The 24,874-nt window shown below is 44.8% G+C and overlaps 1 protein-coding gene across 1 annotated transcript; it reads right to left on the bottom strand.

Annotated features, from left to right (window-relative positions):
* Positions 1–14,911: 14,911 nt before the first annotated feature.
* LOC308171146 (mitochondrial 10-formyltetrahydrofolate dehydrogenase-like) lies at positions 14,912–22,158 on the bottom strand (the record flags this gene model as incomplete). Its single annotated transcript, XM_080546002.1, has 4 exons — positions 14,912–15,107; positions 21,180–21,317; positions 21,710–21,799; positions 22,039–22,158. The coding sequence occupies 4 exons, from the start codon at positions 22,156–22,158 to the stop codon at positions 14,922–14,924; spliced, it is 534 nt and encodes a 177-aa protein (XP_080402128.1). The 3' UTR covers positions 14,912–14,921.
* Between the last annotated feature and the right edge of the window lie 2,716 nt (positions 22,159–24,874).

Below are 24,874 nucleotides of genomic sequence, written 5' to 3'. Positions count from 1 at the left end.
GGTTAATCTGGAGCTGTTTTACTTGTGTGTCCTCGCTGTCATCAGCAACGGCACCATCTTCAGTCAACTCTGACACATCCTCTGAGTCTACTCTACACCATCATTTTATAGCCTACATACTTTTTTAGATGAGATTTTAGATTAGATTCAGACAACGAAATGCAGTAAAACGTGTGTCTGAAGAGGGATTTGAACCATCATCTTAAAATGATGATTTAATACTATGGCAGCGGTCAAAACCACTATGTCATCGTGACAATATGACTATATGTAGCCTGCTACTGATATCACCACAGTAGTAAATATTCATTCATTAAAATATGAACATTTAACAATAACTGGGGCTAGTATGACCTACGCATTTAATCGGTCAGCAATTTCTTGCCAAACCATTTCCCTCGCCTTGTTAATTGCGGCAGTATTGCACTATTTTACATCTTATTTTTCGTCTTCTGTGAACACTGATGACATAAGCCTGATCCTCGTTCGAGGAATCACCTGAGGCTTGAATCCCATTCACGAGTTGCCTGAACGCGGCTTTTATTTTAATCACTGATATACTAATCAACGTACGTGGAATACCCCCCTGCATTGTTTACTAAGCTGTGTGTATGTACAAGTTTGTATGTTTATTGCCGACACACCGACAGTGAGTTACATGGCATAGCCAAATGTGTTAGTTTGTTAACTATGTAGTAGGTTACATTCCATAGCCAAACATGTTAGTTTGTTAACTATGTAATCACATTCCATAGCCAAACGTGTTAGTTTGTTCACTAGTGTACTGAGTTACATGCTAAGCTGTGTCAGTGTTTACTAGGCTAGCCACACAGGTGTTGGCTTGTTAGCTATCTAGCTTTGTTAGAAGCTTGTTTGTTTGTTTTTTGTTAGTGTGGTTTTGTTTGTTGTCTACGAACGTACACAAGTTATTGTGTGTGTGTCAGGGTTTTCATTAGAAAAAATTGGTGTCGGTCAACGTGTCCGGGAAGATTTCAATTTACCGGACAAATGTGAGATATTCCGGTCATCATATTAAAATATAATATAGATGTTTGTCGCGGTGATTACTGTTGTGTAGCCTATATATGCCATTTAATGTCTATTTCTCATCCGATACGATTAGATGCGAGCTATATAATAAATATAATAATATAGGCTTTCATGATTCGCATGCGCGCTATGCCATATGTCCAGCGCTGAACGCGCGCCACACTGGGAACTGAACAGACTGCATCGATCAATGAACGGACTCCACATTACGTTAACTGAAGTCTGTTAAATTGTTTGGGATTAATGTGAGTTTTCTATTTTCTCTTTCCAGTTTTACCCTTTTTTATCAATAAAACAACGTCATTTCTATAACCAGGTCTCGCTGGTTGGGAAGGCATTTAGTTTAGCTGCCTGTCAAATCATACTTAATCGGACTCGGGAGTATGACAATGAGGAGAACATAACTGTTTATTGAGAAACAATTGATAGGCAGGCTGGGATACGTATATAAAGAAATACCACAATGTCTAGATTTATAACATTTTATTGAAAAGTGCAAGAGGTTACATGTAGGCTTCTGGCGTGACACATAGGCTAGCCTAATTTCCGTTCATATGCCTTTTATCAGATAAAATAAAATAAAAAGTCAGCTTGTCAGCTTGTCGTGGTCTCTGCCTCCGGCCAGCTCCGGTCAGCTTGTCGTGGTCTCTGCCTCCGGCCAGCAGCTCCTCCGTCTTCTTCTTCAGCTCGGCGCTCAGCCAGTTGTTCTGGTTCTGCAGGAGCTCCTTCTCCTGCTGCACACGCCTCTCACGGTGCTGGATGGACACCTCTGCTGACTGTATCTCGTCCAGTTGGAGCTGCAGCGCCACCTTGGCTGTGTTGGTCTCCAGCAGCTTGGCGTCCAGACGCTTCAGGTCCTCAGTGAGATTGTCCACCTCCTGGGTCCTCTTCTCCAGCAGGCGAGCCAGCTCTCTCCTCTCAGCCTCGATCTCATACTTAGCCTTGCCCTTTGTTTCTCCTGGTTTCTCTCCTGATGATTCATCATCCAGACCTTTCAGTTTGTTCAGTTCCTCAACGAGCTGCCTGTTATCGTACTTCAGGGCGGTGTAGACGCGGGTGTGAGACACCACCTGCTCCTGGCTGTCCGTCAGACGCTTCTCCACGTCAAAGAACTGCTGCTCCCAGTCCGAGGTGAGCCGCTCGCGCTGCGTTCTGAGGGCGCCGTTCTCGCGCTGCAGGTCTGTGAGGCGGCGCTCGAGCTTGTTCTGCACCGCCTTGGGCAGCTGGTTGAGCTCGGGCCGCTCGAGCACATGGAGCAGCACGGCCGCCATCTCCCTCCTCTTCTCACGGTGTCAGAAACCCTCAACACGTCAACTGTCTCTGTCAGAAGTCAACTGTCTCTGTCAGAAGTAAACTGTCTCTCTCAGAAGTCAACTGTCTCTGTCAGAAGTAAACTGTCTCTATCAGAAGTAAACGGTCTCTGTCAGAAGTCAACTGTCTCTCTCAGATGTCTGTTTATTTAGTGTCTGCGTTGTCTCTTTCCTGTGTTGATGCAGAACGGTCCTTGTGCTGTTCACTAGTTTCATAGTTTACCCCTGTCACTTCTTTCATTGCATTGTTGATTTCAGATGTTGCAGGGTTGGAAAGAACCCACATCCACTAGAACCAAACGTTGTGTTTCATACTTCGCATGAGGGCTTGTTCTATTACAAGGTCGGGGGATAGTCCAGCCTAGTATTAATTTGACGTATGAACAACTTGCAGACCATCTTCCAGAAATCTTTTGTTAACTTGGGGATGTGTGTCTTCTATTTGGCGCATTTTCTGGAGGTATGGAAAAGATCTGAATATTCATTTATGTAAAATAAAGAAGGAACACTAGTATTTTGTCAATAATAATATCTGTTAAACAATAAATAACCAATGATGTCATCAAATACATGTTTGTAATACCATCAAAGATCTAGAAAAAGTTAAGAGACATTTGGAAAAGCTATCAATCGTTCACATTCAAATCAACGACGAAGAGAATTGTATTTGGCCCACATTTTCGCTGTGTATTCAAGTTACAGTTAGCAGGTGCGGGTATAGAATTATAGGATTATTGTATATTTCACATACAAGCTATGTCCGGAGGCAGCCGGAATGAATGGCATCATGTCTGTCAGGGTATCAAGGTGCTGATCCCAATTTCCAGTTTTCTCCAATCTGATGAATGCACGGACTAGGTCAATCATCTCCATGTACTGTGGCCAGAGTGCTGCTGTCCGGTCATCTACCACGGTTGTCTTCTCTGCCTCCAAGCGCTGAGCTATGATCTGGAGTAATTCACTTGCATTTGTCCCGGTTATGGTGGCAGCCATAACACTGTCATACAGATCTGAGGCTTCTGCTAGTTCCTCTGGTACTTTGGCATGGTCTGTGGATTCTCCATCGGGCTGATCAGAAACTGGTTAATCTGGAGCTGTTTTACTTGTGTGTCCTCGCTGTCATCAGCAACGGCACCATCTTCAGTCAACTCTGACACATCCTCTGAGTCTACTCTACACCATCATTTTATAGCCTACATACTTTTTTAGATGAGATTTTAGATTAGATTCAGACAACGAAATGCAGTAAAAAGTGTGTCTGAAGAGGGATTTGAACCATCGTCTTAAAATGATGATTTAATACTATGGCAGCGGTCAAAACCACTATGTCATCGTGACAATATGACTATATGTAGCCTGCTACTGATATCACCACAGTAGTAAATATTCATTCATTAAAATATGAACATTTAACAATAACTGGGGCTAGTATGACCTACGCATTTAATCGGTCAGCAATTTCTTGCCAAACCATTTCCCTCGCCTTGTTAATTGCGGCAGTATTGCACTATTTTACATCTTATTTTTCGTCTTCTGTGAACACTGATGACATAAGCCTGATCCTCGTTCGAGGAATCACCTGAGGCTTGAATCCCATTCACGAGTTGCCTGAACGCGGTTTTTATTTCAATCGCTGATATACTAATCAACGTACGTGGAATACCCCCCTGCATTGTTTACTAAGCTGTGTGTATGTACAAGTTTGTATGTTTATTGCCGACACACCGACAGTGAGTTACATGGCATAGCCAAATGTGTTAGTTTGTTAACTATGTAGTAGGTTACATTCCATAGCCAAACATGTTAGTTTGTTAACTATGTAATCACATTCCATAGCCAAACGTGTTAGTTTGTTAACTAGTGTACTGAGTTACATGCTAAGCTGTGTCAGTGTTTACTAGGCTAGCCACACAGGTGTTGGCTTGTTAGCTATCTAGCTTTGTTAGAAGCTTGTTTGTTTGTTTTTTGTTAGTGTGGTTTTGTTTGTTGTGTACGAACGTACACAAGTTATTGTGTGTGTGTCAGGGTTTCCGTTAGAAAAAATTGGTGTCGGTCAACGTGTCCGGGAAGATTTCAATTTACCGGACAAACGTGAGATATTCCGGTCATCATATTAAAATATAATATAGCTGTTTGTCGCGGTGATTACTGTTGTGTAGCCTATATATGCCGTTTAATGTCTATTTCTCATCCGATACGATTAGATGCGAGCTATATAATAAATATAATAATATAGGCTTTCATGATTCGCATGCGCGCTATGCCATATGTCCAGCGCTGAACGCGCGCCACACTGGGAACTGAACAGACTGCATCGATCAATGAACGGACTCCACATTACGTTAACTGAAGTCTGTTAAATTGTTTGGGATTAATGTGAGTTTTCTATTTTCTCTTTCCAGTTGTACCCTTTTTTATCAATAAAACAATGTCATTTCTATAACCAGGTCTCGCTGGTTGGGAAGGCATTTAGTTTAGCTGCCTGTCAAATCATACTTAATCGGACTCGGGAGTATGACAATGAGGAGAACATAACTGTTTATTGAGAAACAATTGATAGGCAGGCTGGGATACGTATATAAAGAAATACCACAATGTCTAGATTTATAACATTTTATTGAAAAGTGCAAGAGGTTACATGTAGGCTTCTGGCGTGACACATAGGCTAGCCTAATTTCCGTTCATATGCCTTTTATCAGATAAAATAAAATAGAATAAAACTTTGAAAATAAATAGGCTGTTAGTGAGGTTATGGGAAAGGACTGTATAAGGTGAATAGTTCAATGAGAGTATGCTCCATTCGCCCCCGGGGCGTCGATCAGGACACACATGACAGGAGATTGACTTTGTGTTCAGGTTTCTTTAGTGGGTTCAGGCAGGGTACAGTTCAGGCATGGGTAGGATGATTGCAAACACTACAATGGGTGTATGTGTGGTTCTTGCAAAACCCGTCGTTGACTCATAATTACAGATTCATAAAAATGAAATAACAATTACAACAACATCTGACAACGGAGTTTCATAAAATAACAGTAGTGTTACTGTTGCCTTACTGTTGATGTCACACCGCTGGCTAACTGACTGGAGTTGTAACATGAGAAACTTGTGGTACTTTCAACTTCTTCTCCGATCTGAATCAATGCGGTCCTGAATGCACTGCGCACTTAAGGTGGCAGGTGATATTACGCACAGCTTAGCTCTTAAGGTGGAAATGATAACCAAATATTAGAGATGCTCCGATCTGATCGGCGCCGATCGGTATCGGCCGATATGGCCTTGATCGGTTTTGATCGGAGTTCTCAAAACGGCCGATCAAACACGACCGATCAGTTTACAAAATGGCGTCGCCAGTCTGGAAATATTACACAGTGTCGGAAAGAGACAACAAATATGCCGTTTGTAATGTCTGCTCAAAAGAAATTCCTCGCGGAGGAACGCACGCAAGGTCTTTCAATACCACGAATATCATACGGCATTTGCTGCGTTCGTCGATTCGCTCCGAGAGCGCCGAAGCGCACACTGGGCTCGACGTCATAAAGGGACCGAGTGCTTTGATTGGACGAGAGGCGTTCCACGAGTGCTGGTCAGAGTTCCAGCGTGACTTCACGAGCGTAGTGTAGGTAGTGTTCAGCTACGTCATGTGACCCCGCGAGCAGAAAGTCACTAAGCTAGGCTAAGGCCCATAGCAACAACAACTATTAGCGCACGAGTTTTAGGTCTTCCTCTGTGCACCTTGCACAAGTGGAGATAGCGAGCGACTTTTCAGCATAGCAGGACATATTTTAGATGATAAGAGGAAGAGGCTGAGTGCCAAAGACGCTGAGATGCTTGTATTTCTCAAGGCTAATCTGCCAGTGATGCTGCTTAAGAAGTAAGGTTTGAGTCTGAAATCTCCTTAGGTGCAATGTTTTGTTTTTTTGTTGTATTGATTATTGCTGACTTGCTGTCTTATCTCCTCCTAAATATGACTTGAAACTGACTGACTTGAAACAGTATTTTATATTTGGCTATAGCCTGTTTATGTTGCAGTTTAGTTTGGGTATGTTTATTGTTCCTCAGGAAAGCTACAGTATAAGCTCCAAGTTCTCTAAGAGCCCCTAGTTCCTCTCATTCAAGTGGAATGTTGCACATTTGATTTGTGACAGTGTACATTTTATTTATTATGATTTTCACATTTTATTTGTTTTTCCTGAAGTAAGCTACAGGTGGTTGTGAATTCAATAAAACAGATGGTTGTCAATTCATGATACTTTCTCATCTCCTAATTTCATTTGAATACTTAATATACAATGTATTGCAATGGTGTTAAGAATAATTAAAAACATAAATTATGCTACACAATAAATAGAATGCTTCAATTGCCATTTTCGACGCTGTGATCGGTGATCGGTGATATCGGATCGGCAGATCACTGATTCCAGTGATCGGTGATCGGTGATCGGCACCAAAAACCCTGATCGGAGCATCTCTACCAAATATAATAATCATGAACTTAGAATATTGGAACCTTTCTTTTATTTATTTTTATTTTTATTTTTTCCAAAGATTTGTTGATGTTTATTTATTGTAATTGGCAGGAAGAAGTACTAAAAGCATTAGCACTGGCTTTGAGGTTGGAAGGGTTTGAGACTGGCAATCTCAAAAGTGTTTGGTCCCCCTGGTGGATGTGTGAGAGTATGGCACCGGTAGAGAGGAATACATTAAGGGCCAATCCCGATTCCTTTTTCTACCCCTATGGCTCATTTTCGAGTGTGACTCGATTGGAAGCCAAGGCGTTCGAAAGGGATGGTCTGCCGTCTGTAAAGAGTGTTTGTTATGTGTAACAATGCTCTTTATTGACGCAGGTTTATCATGCCTGATAATCCGAATGTTGGTGTGGGTAAATGTTCTTGCTTTGCGTAGGTACGCAAGCCGTTTACGCCAGTTATACGCAAAGCTTTATAAATGAGGCTGGTCCCATAGGCTACATGAAGTCAACAATCAGCTCAGGAACACAAAATTGAGAAATATGTATAGAAAGATAGACAGTTTAATGTATACATCTTCCACTGTATCCAAAATATCCAAAATATAATGCTTAATATGTCCGGGAGCCATGGGGTTGAACCAGCTTTTCTGCTGTTTCTTGTTGCATCAGCCATGACTGCAGCATCCTCACTCAAATGAGAGGACGTGACAGAGTTAGGACGTGACAGAGTTAGGACGTGACAGAGACAGCCACTGAGACAGCCACTGAGACAGCCACTGAGACAGCCACCGAGACAGCCACCGACACGGCAACTGACACAGCCACTGACACAGCCGCTGACACAGCCACTGAGACAGCCACTGAGACAGCCACTGACAGCCACTGAGACAGCCACTGACACAGCCACTGACACAGCCACTGAGACAGCCACAGCCACTGAGACAGCCACTGAGACAGCCACTGAGACAGCCACTGAGACAGCCATTGACAGCCACTGAGACAGCCACTGACACAGCCACTGAGACAGCCACTGAGCTTTTTTTTCCGGAATATTATTCCGGCGTTTCATGACCAGGTTCTCCTCCACACGCCTCAAAGCTTCCTGGGTCATAAACAACGATACCTTTCTCCTGAGGAGAGCTGCTGCTTGATGATAGGCTGGCTGAAGGGAACCTCCCTGATGACCTGGTTGGTGGAGGGAACCTCCCTGATGACCTGGTTGGTGGAGGGAACCTCCCTGATTGGCTGGTTGGTGGAGGGAACCTCCCTGATGACCTGGTTGGTGGAGGGAACCTCCCTGATGACATGGTTGGTGGAGGGAACCTCCCTGATGATCTGGTTGGTGGACGGGACCTCCTTGATTGGCTGGTTGGTACCTCCCTGATGACATGGTTGGTGGAGGGAACCTCCCTGATTGGCTGGTTGGTGGAGGGAACCTCCTTGATGACATGTTTGGTGGAGGGAACCTCCCTGATGATCTGGTTGGGGGTGGAGGGGAGGAGGAAGAGGAGGAGGCGGTGTGGAGCAGCCTGGCCGGGTGGAAGAGAAGGAGGAGGAGTGGGGTGGTGGTGGGGGTTCCTCCAGGAGGATGGTGTACTGGCTGTGGCTGGAGGAGAGCCAGGGGTTGTTCTGGTCCTTGTGAGCGTGGGCACAGAAGTCCATGCAGGCGGTGACCCCAGAGAAGGGCCTGGTGGTGCTTTTCCCTGGGGCGATGGGGGAGGTGGGGGTGGAGGGGAGGAGGAGGCGGTGTGGAGCAGCCTGGCCGGGTGGAAGAGAAGGAGGAGGAGTGGGGTGGTGGTGGGGGTTCCTCCAGGAGGATGGTGTACTGGCTGTGGCTGGAGGAGAGCCAGGGGTTGTTCTGGTCCTTGTGAGCGTGGGCACAGAAGTCCATGCAGGCGGTGACCCCAGAGAAGGGCCTGGTGGTGCTTTTCCCTGGGGTGATGGGGGAGGTGGGGGTGGAGGGGAGGAGGAGGAGGAGGAGGAGGCGGTGTGGAGCAGCCACAGACCCGGAGGCTTCTGCTGCTGCTGCGGTAGCCCCACCAGGGGGGCCTCCGTCTCCGTGCGCCGACCCAGGGAGAGAGAGGGCGAACGGGCCAAGCTGTCCTGGGGGGCACCCTGAGGGGAGGTGGCGGAGGAGGAGGTGGAGGGGGAGAAGTAGGGCTCGTCCCCGGCCCCCCCGCTACCCCAGACGCCGCCCCCCCCCCCCCCCCACCGCCATATTGGTTATGAAATCAAACATACTGTATTTACATATGGTTTTCCCATTTCAGGCATGCAAGTTGTTTTTTGATGCATAAATTGTCGTTGATTGTCTGCCCCAATTATTTCAGGGGATCATCCGAGTGCCTGCACCCTGCCAGTATGCCTACAAGCTTGCTTTCCTGGTGGGACAGAGCATCCACAGAGAGACCAACATGAACCTGGATGACTTCCTCTACTACCTGTGAGAGGGGAGCAGCTACATGAAGAGCACTTTGGAGTGAACTTGCCTGCCCTGGCAGTGGTGGTGGTGGTGGTGGTGGTGGTGCTTTTCCCTGGGGCGATGGGGGAGGTGGGGGTGGAGGGGAGGAGGAGGAGGAGGAGGCGGTGTGGAGCAGCCTGGCCGGGTGGAAGAGAAGGAGGAGGAGTGGGGTGGTGGTGGGGGTTCCTCCAGGAGGATGGTGTACTGGCTGTGGCTGGAGGAGAGTGACCCGCCCAGACCCGGAGGCTTCTGCTGCTGCTGCGGTAGCCCCACCAGGGGGGCCTCCGTCTCCGTGCGCCGACCCAGGGAGAGAGAGGACGCACGGGCCAAGCTGTCCTGGTCCATAGTGTAGGCCTATGTCTTCACTGGTCCATAGTGTAGGCCTATGTCTCCTACTGAATCACTGGTCCATAGTGTAGGCCTATGTCTTGGTCTCACCATCACTTCCTAACGATTGTCAGAAGAGAAAAAAAACACACAAGTTAAATGCCAAATGACAATGACATGATTGACACCAACCAGTCTTCAATCATGTCTTCATCTACTCTCCACCAGTCCTGTAGCTCCCTCTACTGGCCAGACGCTGCATGCTCCCCACAGGGGGCCCAAGTGTTTACACAATTTATTCTGGCAGTATTGTTGTTAATAGGACCGCAGTTATAGTCTGGCAGTATTGTTGTTAATAGGACCACCGTTATAGTCTGGTAGTATTGTTGTTAATAGGACCACAGTTATAGTCTGGTAGTATTGTTGTGAACAGGTCTACACAGTATAAATCCTGATTTTATGACATTATAATTGTACTGTGACCGTCATATTTTTTCTCAGCCAACTTGGAATGGATCTCTTATCCTTTAAAACCATAAGAAGAGACATGCACCATGCATGTCCATATGCAATTTTGGACCAATCAGACTTACAGGTGATTATAAGTTAATTTTTATAAGTTTGGCCAGATTTTGCACCTTCAGAAAAATCCATCATGGCGGACCTTATCGGTTCTTGAGGCAAATATGTTCCCCATGAGGAAAGACACATACGTACCAAGTTTCATACATCCGGGGTGGAAATGCCAGCATTCTGAAGTTAATTGTTTACTTTTGGTTATTATAGCGCCACCTATGGTTTAATCATGGTCATTCTTTCTGCCATAGTTACTGATGCTCTCTAGTTGTGGCATGCAAATTTATAGCATTTTCGGTCAGGGACTTTTTGAGCTATTTGACCAAAGCGGGGAAAAAGAATAATAAGGAGTATAACACCAATAACAATACTGTTCCTACGTAGTAGTAGTAGGAACACTAATTAAGACAAGTATCCCAGTTCTAGTGGCAGCTGTCATGTGAAAAAGATAGGATACTACATGAAAACCATTGTCTTTTTCAACATATTTCAACATATGGACATTTGATTTTCATTTGAACAATATTGATGGATGGAGGTAATATAACTAATCAAATGAAACAGAAATTATTATTTTCTTAAATATTTTATCTATTTGTAAAATGGAATTAATGGAAATGCAATTTTCTTGTGAGCAAAAACAAGACACCCCCCACATGTATTGCTACTTTGTGTATTGCTACTCTGTGTGTAAATGATTAGAACATTGTTAGAGAGGATTTTGGAGGAGCCTGTCTTATTTAAACCTCAGACATTTAGTTTGGTTTGCTCTTGATTGTTGAAGTGAGTGGTGTCACCATGGAGAGAGAAATCGAGCTCTCTGAGGCCTGCAGAAAGAGGGTTGTAGATGTGTATGAGTCTGGGAAGGGATTTATAAAGATCTCCAAACAATTAGAAATCAGCCATTCCACTGTCCACAACCCCCTGCCCTCGAATGGTTAATTGCTTTTCTACAAAAGCTACCACATAATATAAAAAATACACAGATGTAACATTATAAAAAATACACAGTTGTAAGTTGTAACATTAAATTCATTTATTTACAATCATTAATCATTTCTTGACTTAGGTCCTTTTTCTTCGGGTGTGAAGAGTAGGGCCTCCGACGAGTTGACGCCGCCAGTCTCTGTCCCTCGCCACAGCGGCCGCGGCCTCCCGGGATCTCAGACCCGGCATGTCCCGCTGCCTCTCGACGGTTCTCCTCCAGGTTTCTTTGGGGCGACCCCCTTTTTCTTCGTCCATCATTCAGGGGTCCATCTGAGGGCTATTATATATTATAGCCTATGCGTTGATGGTCATCCGGGCTTTTCCTCAACACGTGGCCGATGTACTTCCATCTTCTCTTTCTGATCTGCGTGCTTACTTACCATCTCTCTACCAGCACGTTTTCTCACTTCTTCGTTTGACACCCATTTCCGAATACATATATCCTTCCGCCACAGAATATAGTCCCATAAACAACATTACCGATTGCATTGTCGGTTAGGCCACAATTCACTTGCCTTTGAGCCAACTTGTTCGTGATTGGTGCCTTGGAATGTCACTCCAGAATGGTAGACTGATATTGGCTAAACAGTGGGCGGAGTCAGCACAGGTGTTCTTAATCAGATTGATTGGGAGGCGCATTGATACTGGAAATGCGGTCGGAGCTGAACTGAAGGGAGTTGGGGGTATTTACCACTGTTGCTAGCCAATCAGAATCCAGTATCCAAACATGCTGTTGGAGAAGTCATTGCTCACCATCATAGAATCCACTATGAATTCTATATTGTATCACAGGGTGCTTGAGGAAAATGTGAGACCATGCAAAATTGAAGCTAAAGCAGATGTGGACCATGCAACATGACAATGACCCAAAACATTCCAGTAAATCCACCAACGAACGGCTCAAAAGAAAGAAATGGAGAGTTCTGGAACGGCTGAAGTGAAAGCCTGTATCTGAATCCTATTGAGATGCTGTGGGGTGATTTGAAACGGGCTGTGCATGCAAGACAAGACACCCCTCAAACACCACACATCTGGAATAATTCTGCATGGAGGAATGGGGAAAAACTGTGTCAGAGATTTAATTGAGGTTATTTCAGCCAAAAAGTGCAATACCAGCTATGAGGAAGGCAAGTTGGTTTTCATAGTTTTTTTTAACACATTTCACTTACTTTCAGAATGTCCTTTTGGCCATGTATTTGTTATTTATCTCAATATATCCCGTGTATCAACAGCCAGTCCAGGTGTGTCCCAATGATCTAAAGCAGCAGTATCCTCCTCTCTCTATCTACATGTCCTTTATGCTAACTCGTGACGTTAGAATTTTTTGTCAAAATTGAGTTTTTTACATAATCTGATCCATTAGGTGTTTATTAATGCCTGTGTGGTGTTATTTTTAAAATGACATTTTTGAGTCATTTTAAAAATGACATTTTTGAGTCATTTTAAAAATGACATTTTTGAGTTAGTAATTCATAAAATACAAAGGTTCCAACTTCCATCTCACAAAACATAATGGAATGTAAAAACTTTGACGCTCAATATCTCTGAACTACCCTAAACGGAGATAGAACCTTATAATTCTAAGCTCACAAACTGACCTGGAAACACAGGACAGAAGACAAGAGGGAGGACGACTTTCAGCTGATGGTTTTAATCTGTTCAGGGGCCTCATTCATAAAAAAGTACTTGAACGTCATCTTTGACTTTCACGTAAGCACAGTTTTCTAAACGGACATAAGCATTATTTATAAAACGGGCTGAGATGGTTTAAAGTTGCGTACGTGCTTCCTTCTATAAATACCAACGCAGGTAAAAATGAACGCAGGTGAATGAGGCTTGTATTAACGCCCTGTGATAGAGGCTGAATTATAGCGGCTGAATTAAGACAAGTGCTATAATATAGGGTAGGCGTTCGTCTGGAAGTGGGAGAGGGCAGAGAAGAGTGGCTTCTCGGTAAGTTGCATTTGTAACGTTTGATCATGACAACTAACCAGGCACATGCTTATACTCTACTCAAGTTGTAAAAGAAAATCAGGGGAGGTGGTGGATTTTATCATAAGAGGACAATTTTAGCATCCCCTCGCCAGTGACTTCAGTGTCAGTAACTGTCATTGCATGTGTGCGTGCCCCCTCGCACCTTGAAATAGCAGTAATACCACGTTCATTGATAAAATGACATTAAGTATGGAAAGAGGGGGGCGATTTTGACTGTTTTTATTTCAGGGGGGATGCCATCCCCCCTCAACTCGAGTGCTGCTTTACTGTAATAATATAATGGTCTTATTCTTATCAGGTGGTCTTATTCTTATATGGCTGCTCACTCCCTGACACCGGAGAAAATCCAGTATAATTTAGAGTTTGGCCGGGCAAGGTCCGTTGTGGAACGCACTAGGCATGTTGAAGGGGAGATAGACAGCTACGGAGGGATATAAAGGAAGACTGAAATACAATCAGAAACATCAGTTCCTTTTAAATCTTGAATTAAACTCATTTTCTCGGCTGATAACAACATCGTTAATTTTATTACGAGCCACTTGCATGAATTACACTAGGCAGTACGGCTCACATGCCTGTAATAACTCTGCAGAACCAGTAGGTAATGTGCGTAAGCAAGTTGAATACTCGACATCGAGCTACGATCGTTTCCACGATCAAATTGACTCACGTTGAAATTTTATAAATCACTACGTTGACGTGGTTTTCTACGTACGACACGGGTAAGATCAAAATGTTATCTAAGCACGTTCTATGAATGAGGCCCCAGGTCTATAATGTCAGTGCAGAAGAAGAGTAGGAGACAAATAGATAAGTAAAGGCAGCACTCAAGTTGAGGGGGGATAAGGGGGGATGGCATCCCCCCCTGAAATAAAAACGGTCAAAATCATCCCCCTTCTAAAACTGCCATCCCCCCTTTCTATCCCTTATGTCATTTTATCAATGAACGTGGTGTTACTGCTATTTCAACATTTAGTTTTGCGCATATTGAGTAAAATACTGTGGGCGAGGGAGAGGGCACGCACACATGCAATGACATTTTTACCAAGTCACTGACACTGAAGTCACTGACGCTGTGGGGATGCTAAAATTGTCCCCATATGATCAAATCCACCTCCCCCCTGATTTTCTTTTACGACTTGAGTACTGAGTAAAGGAATGGAGCTTCTAGGGGGGGCGCTTAGGTGGCATAGCGGGTTAAGCGTTGACCATGTAACTGCAGGGTCCCCGGTTCGATTCCGTCCGGGGACATATCCTGCATGTCATCCCTCCTCTCTCTCTCTCACCCATCCTTCCTGTCTAAATCTTCACTGTAACTGTCAATAAAAAAATAAAAAAAATATGAGTGGGATATGAGCCACTCAGAAAAAAAAGAAGGAATGGAGCTTCTAGATCAGTGGTACTCAACCTTGTCCTAATCAGGAGCCACATTGACGAAAAAATATTTTTGCAAGAGCCACAATCCAAAAACGCTCCTTTCCTCCCTGAAACCACTATGCATTTGAGAATATGGATAATAGTAATATTGTTAGGCCTGAATCAAGCGGTCAAATGTGGCAGCACCCCAGAACAGACGGACACAGAGACTAGGGTAATAACAAAGGATATTTATTAAAGGGGTTAGGCAGAGAATGGTCGTAGGCGTAGGGCAAGCGGGGGTCAGGCAGGGGGAGTAGTCGGCAGGCAGGGGCTTAGGCAGGAGGAGTAGTCGTTAGGCAGGCAGGGGCTTAGGCAGGAGGAGTAGTCGTTAGGCAGGCAGGAGGGTAGGCAGGGCAGGCAGGCAGGAGGGTAGGCAGGGCAGGCAGGCTGTCCAGGGGTTGTTCTGGTCCTTGTGAGCGTGGGCACAGAAGTCCATGCAGGCGGTGACCCCAGAGAAGGGCCTGCCCTCCTTCAGCCCCAGCCTGCAGTCTGGAGCCGCCGACTCGTTCTGACACTGGACACACACACACACACACACACACACACACAAGGGGAACAGGACGGGTCATGGGGGAGGTGGGGGTGGAGGGGAGGAGGCGGTGTGGAGCAGCCTGGCCGGGTGGAAGAGAAGGAGGAGGAGGAGTGGGGTGGTGGTGGGGGTTCCTCCAGGAGGATGGTGTACTGGCTGTGGCTGGAGGAGAGTGACCCGCCCAGACCCGGAGGCTTCTGCTGCTGCTGCTGCTGCGGTAGCTCCACCAGGGGGGCCTCCGTCTCCGTGCGCCGACCCAGGGAGAGAGAGGGCGAACGGGCCAAGCTGTCCTGGGGGGCACCCTGAGGGGAGGTGGCGGAGGAGAAGGTGGAGGGGGAGAAGTAGGGCTCGTCCCCGGCCCCGACGCTACCCCAGTCGCCGTCCCCCCCCCCCACCGCCATATTGGTTATGAAATCAAACATACTGTATTTACATATGGTTTTCCCATTTCAGGCATGCAAGTTGTTTTATGATGCATAAATTGTCGTTGATTTTGTCTCCCCCAATTATTTCAGGGGATCATCCGAGTGCCTGCACCCTGCCAGTATGCCCACAAGCTTGCTTTCCTGGTGGGACAGAGCATCCACAGAGAGCCCAACATGAACCTGGATGACTTCCTCTACTACCTGTGAGAGGGGAGCAGCTACCTGAAGAGCACTTTGGAGTGAACTTGCCTGCCCTGGCAGTGGTGGTGGTGGTGGGGGTGGTGGTGCTTTTCCCTGGGGCGATGGGGGAGGTGGGGGTGGAGGGGAGGAGGAGGAGGAGGAGGCGGTGTGGAGCAGCCTGGCCGGGTGGAAGAGAAGGAGGAGGAGGAAGAGGAGTGGGGTGGTGGTTCCTCCAGGAGGATGGTGTACTGGCTGTGGCTGGAGGAGAGTGACCCGCCCAGACCCGGAGGCTTCTGCTGCTGCTGCTGCGGTAGCCCCACCAGGGGGGCCTCCGTCTCCGTGCGCCGACCCAGGGAGAGAGAGGGCGAACAGGCCAAGCTGTCCTGGGGGGCACCCTGAGGGGAGGTGGCGGAGGAGGAGGTGGAGGGGGAGAAGTAGGGCTCGTCCCCGGCCCCCCCGCTACCCCAGTCGCCGTCCCCCCCCCACCGCCACCGCCATATTGGTTATGAAATCAAACATACAGTATTTACATATGGTTTTCCCATTTCAGGCATGCAAGTTGTTTTTTGATGCATAAATTGTCATTGATTTTGTCTCCCCCAATTATTTCAGGGGATCATCCGAGTGCCTGCACCCTGCCAGTATGCCCACAAGCTTGCTTTCCTGGTGGGACAGAGCATCCACAGAGAGCCCAACATGAACCTGGATGACTTCCTCTACTACCTGTGAGAGGGGAGCAGCTACCTGAAGCGCACTTTGGAGTGAACTTGCCTGCCCTGGCAGTGGTGGTGGTGGTGGTGCTTTTCCCTGGGGCGATGGGGGAGGTGGGGGTGGAGGGGAGGAGGAGGAGGAGGAGGCGGTGTGGAGCAGCCTGGCCGGGTGGAAGAGAAGGAGGAGGAGTGGGGTGGTGGTGGGGGTTCCTCCAGGAGGATGGTGTACTGGCTGTGGCTGGAGGAGAGTGACCCGCCCAGACCCGGAGGCTTCTGCTGCTGCTGCTGCGGTAGCCCCACCAGGGGGGCCTCCGTCTCCGTGCGCCGACCCAGGGAGAGAGAGGACGCATGGGCCAAGCTGTCCTGGTCCATAGTGTAGGCCTATGTCTTCACTGGTCCATAGTGTAGGCCTATGTCTTGGTCTCACCATCACTTCCTACCGATTGTCGGAAGAGAAAAAAAACACACAAGTTAAATGCCAAATGACAATGACATGATTGACACCAACCAGTCTTCAATCATGTCATCTACTCTACACCAGTCCTGTAGCTCCCTCTACTGGCCAGACGCTGCATGCTCCCCACAGGGGGCCCAACAGTGTTTACACAATTTAGTCTGGCAGTATTGTTGTTAATAGGACCACAGTTATAGTCTGGCAGTATTGTTGTTAATAGGACCACAGTTATAGTCTGGTAGTATTGTTGTTAATAGGACCACAGTTATAGTCTGGTAGTATTGTTGTGAACAGGTCTACACAGTATAAATCCTGATTTTTAGGGATGCTCCGATTTATCGGCCACCGATTTAAATCGGCCGATTTCACTCCAAATGACTCGATCGGTGATCGGCAAAAATGGCCGATCGCAAAAACCGATCTTTTTTTTTTTTTTTTTTCCTGGGGAAGACAGATAACTGAACAGAAAACATAGGAGGATGTAACAGTATGTAAACCATGAAGGCCACGTTTATGATGTCTTTTATACAGCCATATCACTGACTTGGGCTTCAGGCCCTAACTGGGTGATAGGCCAGACTTTTACTATGCCATAAAAATGGGTCTGCGTTTGCTTGGTGCCTAATGGATCAAAACTTTTGTCTAAAAAGCAAAAAATATGTAGGCTATCCAGTCAGTAGGCCTACAGTTATGTATTTTTAAAAAAATCGGTATCGGTATCGGTTGATCTTGAGGAAAAATATCGGTGATCGGTATCGGCCCCAAAAATCCAGATCGGAGCATCCCTACTGATTTTATGACATTATAATTGTACTGTGACCGTCATATTTTTTCTCCACCAACTTGGAATGGATCTCTTATCCTTTAACACTCTAAGGAGAGACATACACCATGCATGTCCATATGCAATTTTGGACCAATCAGACTTACAGGTGATTTTAAGTTAATTTTTACAAGTTTGGCCAGATTTTCCACCTTCAGAAAAATCCATCATGGCGGACCTTATCGGTTCTTGAGGCAAATATGTTCCCCATGAGGAAAGACACATACGTACCAAGTTTCATACATCCGGGGTGGAAATGCCAGCATTCTGAAGTTAATTATTTACTTTTGGTTATTATAGCGCCACCTATGGTTTAATCATGGTCATTCTTTCTGCCATAGTTACTGATGCTCTCTAGTTGTGGCATGCAAATTTATAGCATTTTCGGTCAGGGACTTTTTGAGCTATTTGACCAAAGCGGGGAAACAGAATAATAAGGAGTATACCACCAATAACAATACTGTTCCTACGTAGTAGTAGTAGTAGGAACACTAATTAAGACAAGTATCCCAGTTCTAGTGGCAGCTGTCATGTGAAAAAGATAGGATACTACATGAAAACCATTGTCTTTTTCAACATATTTAAACATATGGACATTTGATTTTCATTTGAACAATATTGATGGATGGAGGTAATATAACTAATCAAATGAAACATACATTATTATTTTCTTAAATATTTAATCTATTTGTAAAATGGAATTAATGGAAATGCAATTTTCTTGTGAGCAAAAACAAGACACCCCCCACATGTATTGCTACTTTGTGTATTGCTACTCTGTGTGTAAATGATTAGAACATTGTTAGAGAGGATTTTGGAGGAGCCTGTCTTATTTAAACCTCAGACATTTAGTTTGGTTTGCTCTTGATTGTTGAAGTGAGTGGTGTCACCATGGAGAGATAAATCGAGCTCTCTGAGGCCTGCAGAAAGAGGGTTGTAGATGTGTATGAGTCTGGGAAGGGATTTATAAAGATCTCCAAACAATTAGAAATCAGCCATTCCACTGTCCTGAAAATAATTTACAAGTGGAGAACATTTAAAACAACTGCCAACATGGCCAGGTCAGGCCGTCCAAGCATTTTCAAACACCATGACTTCTGGAACAATGTGTTTTGGATGAAGTATTTATGCACAGTAACAGAAGACTTGTTTGGTACAAACCAAAGACAGCATTTGAGCACAAGAACCTCATACCAGCTGTGTGGTATTCTGTAGTAAGAAAGTAGTTAGGAAAAGAATGAGACCGGGAGACACGCAGCTGCTGTTCACTTCGCAGGTTTATTCAACTTCTTCTCTTCACATCCGTCAGTGCATACATCACTTCCGTAACTGCATACATCACTAGCATACTAGCGCCCACTGGCGGTATAAACAGGACACAACAAGCTGTGAAGCGTGGGGGTGGAAATGTAAGCAACTTACCATGAGAGGAAGGGGGTTGTGGAGTACCCTGTAGTGCCTGTACCAGTGGTAAATGTCTCCACAACCCCCTTCCCTCGAATGGTTAATTGCTTTTCTACAAAAGCTACCACATAATATAAAAAATACACAGATGTAACATTATAAAAAATACACAGTTGTAAGTTGTAACATTAAATTCATTTATTTACAATCATTAATCATTTCTTGACTTACTTGACTTACTTGACTTGTTTGGTACCTGTACTGTAGCAATGACAAATAAAGTCCATTCCACTTAGGTCCTTTTTCTTCAGGGGGGGTATTCCATCAACAACGCTAAAAGAAAATCCAGGTTGACAAGTCTCGCGAGAGTTCCTAAAAATATCCAGGCATATTCTGATAAGTCTCGCGAGAAGTTATCAAAAATAAGCCAGGATTTTCCTTTAGCGACGTTGATGGAATACCCCCCGGGTGTGAAGAGTAGGGCCTCCAACGAGTTTACGCCACCGGTCTCCGTCCCTCGCCACCGGTCTCTGTCCCTCGCCACAGTGGCCGCCGCCTCCCCGGGTCTCAGACCCGGCATGTCCCGCTGCCTCTCGACGGTTCTCCTCCAGGTTTCTTTGGGGCGTCGTCCCCTTTTTCTCCGTCCATCAGGGGTCCATCTGAAGGCTGTGCGTTGATGGTCATCCGGGCTTTTCCTCAACACGTGGCCGATGTACTTCCATCTTCTCTTTCTGATCTGGGTGCTAATTTACCATCTCTCTACCAGCACGTTTTCTCACTTCTTCGTTTGACACCCATTTCAGAATACATATATCCTTCCGCCACAGAATATAGTCCCATAAACAACATTAACGATTGCATTGTAGGCTAGGCCACGTTCACTTGCCTTTGAGCCAACTTGTTCGTGATTGGTGCCTTGGAATGACACTCCAGATTGGTAGACTGATATTGGCTAAACAGTGGGCGGAGTCAGCACAGGTGTTCTTAATCAGATTGATTGGGAGGCGCATTGATACTGGAAATGCGGTCGGAGCTGAACTGAAGGGAGTTGGGGGGTATTTACCACTGTTGCTAGCCAATCAGAATCCAGTATCCAAACATGCTGTTGGAGAAGTCATTGCTCACCATCATAGAATCCACTAGGAATTCTATATTGTATCACAGGGCGCTTGAGGAAAATGTGAGACCATGCAGAATTGAAGCTAAAGCAGATGTGGACCATGCAACATGACAATGACCCAAAACATTCCAGTAAATCCACCAACGAACGGCTCAAAAGAAAGAAATGGAGAGTTCTGGAACAGGCCAAGTGAAAGCCCGGATCTGAATCCTATTGAGATGCTGTGGGGTGATTTGAAACGGGCTGTGCATGCAAGACAAGACACCCCTCAAACACCAACACATCTGGAATAATTCTGCATGGAGGAATGGGAAAAACTGTGTCAGAGATTTAATTGAGGTAATTTCAGCCAAAAAGTGCAATACCAGCTATGAGGGCAAGTTAGTTTTCATTGTTTTTTAACACATTTCACATACTTTCAGAATGTCCTTTTGGCCATTTATTTGTTATTTATCTCAATATATCCCGTGTATCAACCAGCCAGTCCAGGTGTGTCCCAATGATCTAAAGCAGCAGTATCCTCCTCTCTCTATCTACATGTCCTTTATGCTAACTCATACATATACATACTAGACCAAGAGGTTAGTCTAGCCTAGCCTGGGACATGGCCCGCTACACCAAGAGGTTAGCCTAGCACGCCTTAGCTTAGCATACATGGCCCGCTACACCAAGAGGTTAGCCTAGCACACATGGCCTCTATAAAAGTCATGACCTATTTGCATACTTCATGGTCAGGTAGTATGGTTGCATGTAGGTATACTACAAGTTCAGAGTCTCACAAAAGCGAATGGAACGAATGGCTATGGTTTATTCAGAGGAATCTTAACTTGAATAATGAGGAAGAAAGTGCGAAAAACAAGCCAAAGACAATCCCCCAAAAGTGAAACTCTGGTAATATCCAGTGCGTCGTAATGATGTTTGTGTAACATCTGGCAACTTACCATCTTGCCATCGCTGCCAAACAGCACCAGGCCTGCCTTGGTGACCAGACCAGGTCGGCTGGCACCAGGGATCTCCAGGGGCTGTCCGTTAGCAGCGGTGCCGTCGTTTACCAGAGTGGAGCCGTAGAACGTCATCTTCTACAGAGAAAGGTTGGGATGACAACAGTGGGATGAGTTTCTGAGGTGCATCTCAGTACTCACTTTCACCTCTTGTGTTTTCAAGTCAGTGCTGATGAGGGAGAGGGAGAGGCCACTTTACACTACTGTGATTCAGTCTCTGTCTCAGAGGATTTCCACTATAAGTGACTGTGGGCGTATTCTTTTTTTTCTGAGTGGGGCAGTCCCACTCATGGTTTTCTTTTTAATGACAGAGACAGATAGAGATTATGACAGGAAGGATGGGTGAGAGAGAGAAGGGACGACATGCAGGATATGTCCCCGGCCGGAATCGAACCGGGACCCTGCGGTTACATGGTCAGCACTTTAACCCGCTACGCCACCCAAGCGCCCCACTGTGGGCGTATTCTTACCTGTCCATCAACATCAGCCCAGGCACCGGGGACTTTGTCATGACCTCTGATCCAGTTGTGAAGGGCCTCGGCTGACTGGTTCCAGTCAATCTACATCACAGACAAAATGCAAAAATACTGATCAATTGTACATCTCATTCTAACAATGGACCAATATACACAGCAGAAACCCTAGTGAGTAAGTACAAATGTAAGTACGTCTGGTCATAATAGATTTGACATCACCGAATTTCTATGGAATTCCAGATAGCATTGTAGTAGTACTTGTGGGAAAAGCAAGATGGCAGGAGCAGTCTAGAGTGTTCTGTCCAGGACTAGGTCTTCAGTACCTTTGCGTTGTCTTTCTTCTGGATGCCCTCATAGGTGGCTCCCTCCTCTGATTGGGTGATCTTTGGTGCTTTCCCCGCTGCGATCAACCTCACCGCCTCCACCTGTGAACAACCATGCATACTCAGCCCCCCCAACGGCATGGAATGGATATGTGTGAACCTATTCAAGTGTTATGACGGTGACATTTGGCATTTCCATGTTCATGCTTCATGCATCTTTCTCGAGACAAAACATGCTGGCTGTTTGAGATGTCACGAGTGTCGGTGTGCTTTTGTGTAAACACATCTTTACCATTCAGTATATCACATACAGCCAATACAGCCATTTACCGATTGTGATACTTTGACACAGTAACCTATCCCTCCATTGAGATACATTTGATAAGTGTCAATGTTAGGAATGTCTCCCATGGCCGTAGGCTGCCACTGATTCTATTCAAATGTATTTAATACAGTATTTAATACAGTACGTGTTTATATTTGGAATGTCACACATGGCCCTACCCCCCAATTTACAATGCCATTGTCTGCAATTGTGCCTCTCTGTAAATGTATATATTTGTTTTTGTTATGATGACTGATGTATAGATGATTCACTTACTTTAGACGTAAGTTGCTTTGGATAAAGGCGTCTGCTAAAGGTCTGCTAAAGGTCAATGTAAATGTTACTTATAACACAGTCATTGATCATATTATTATGCCCGGCTGCAACAGCTAAGCATTAGTACATGATGCCTTTTATGGATAATTATAATGCCATAATTGTAATGTCATAGCAAGTTTTATGGTAACCAATCAGGTCACCATGATTAGTCACCCTGACACATGGATATGCTCAATGTTATATCTATTTCAACCACAGGGCGGCGATTTTGTACAGGAAAAGTTATTTTGATTGCTTATGCCTGCCAGCTGCTTCCAACATTGCCCAGGTTAGGATCTCAAAATCACACTAAGTTCCTATACATATTTGAATATTCCCTGATTGTAGGTTAAAATAACATACAGGTTTCAATCGTCAAATCTCAAGTCAAGTCAAGTCAACTTTATTTATATAGCACATTTACATACAGCAGCAGCTGAACCAAAGTGCTTCACAGATGTAAAACAGGTAAAGTGCAGGATATTAAATAAAATGCAACACAATACAAGATGTGATAACAATTTAAAAGAAGAGAAGATAAAAGGACTAAAAACAATAAAACAATAAAAGCCAGGGACATAACAATGGCTAAGTGGGGGGGAAGGCCAGGGAAATTTAAAAACCTCCAGATCTCTGTTGCTATCCACACATCTGTTCTGCTTAGTATTAAAAGTAAAGCAGAAACTTGTCCTGGTTAAAACAGGAAGAGGAGCTTTTTAATATGGAAGCATATAGTAGACTTAATTCAAATGCTAATGCAATATGAGATTGCAATTGCATGTTCCACTTTTGCATGCATTCTTTCAGACAATATTCAAATTCAAATGCAATTCTAATGATTTTCATTTTCATGTACCTGATGTGCACATTCACTGTCAATATTAAAATGATAATGCAAAGCCATTTGACATTTAATTTTCAAAGTCATGCGCTGCTTTGTAACTGACAAAATTCAAAAGTTCATTCTAATGTGCAAATGACTATGCAATCCCAAAATAGCATATTCATTTGCCACTTTTGCCTGCGTTATTTGAGTCAATATTCAAATTGTAATGCAATAATGTGATTCGCAATTGCATTTACATGTTCTAGTAAACACATCCGCTTTGTAGCTGACAAAATTAAAATGACTATGCAATCCCAAAATAGCATATTCATTTGCCACTTTTGCCTGCGTTATTTGAGTCAATATTCAAATTGTAATGCAATAATGTGATCAGCAATTGCATTTACATGTTCTAGGAAACGCATCCGCTTTAAAAATTCAAACTCTCTATGCAATTCTAACGCATCCGGGTAGTCATGTCCACGCCCCTTTTTGGGTGATAGCAGTGTAGAAGTTTGACTGGCGGTCAATGGAAATTTCTGGTCTTTGCTACTTTAATCAGATAAAATAAGAAAACCGTAGTGCTTTTTAGATATTAGGAGCCCAAATCCGATTGCCAGTTAGGCAAACTATTATATAGTGTCGTTGCCGATCAATGATCGACTTCGTTATAGAGAGAAAATTAATGAAATAGGGGTTGATTCATCAGAGCAGTCATACGTCCTCTCCCTGTCATCAGGGATGTGTCGATCTTTGATTTGATTTGCCGTGTAAATCCCCAGATGCGAGTGTTACATTAGTTTTCTTAAGATAGGATAATGAATAAATCTGTTCAATGGGCATTTGCCTAATGTTAATCAGTGCCTACTGTTAATCAGTAGCCTGTATGGTGTATATGAAGATGTTATAGCTAGCTAGCTACAATTTATCATGAAAATAATGAACAGCAAGCTAGATCCAAAACTAGGGCCGGTGGAGGAGGGCAAGTGTCACATTGGACAGACTACCGAAACAGAAAAATAAAGTATCTTAACGACAGCAAAAGTGATGGTTGTCAGAAATTGCCTACATTACCTGGAGATTCAATAACATACTTTTATATGACAGGATATGGGTTAGGGTTATATGACACCTGTAGCGAGATAGATAGATAGAGCCAAAAGTAAAAAGTCGCTGAGAGACGCAAGCAGGGTCTGGGCTCGTAATTGTATGATGCGCCAAACAATCCGCTGAGATGAAAAGTACGTTTTAGAGCATTAATTGAATAGAACAATCAAACTTGGCGACGTACAAAAATAATCCATAAGCGATCAAAACCAGAAAAACAACAAACAATGCGTATAGAATATAGAATAGAATATACTTTA

The sequence above is a fragment of the Nansenia antarctica genome (genome assembly GCF_963989245.1).
Source record: "Nansenia antarctica genome assembly, chromosome: 15".
NCBI classification, from domain to species: Eukaryota; Metazoa; Chordata; class Actinopteri; order Argentiniformes; family Microstomatidae; genus Nansenia; species Nansenia antarctica.
The sequence above is the reverse complement of the archived record's forward strand: the minus strand, read 5'-3'. Positions and strand labels throughout refer to the sequence as shown.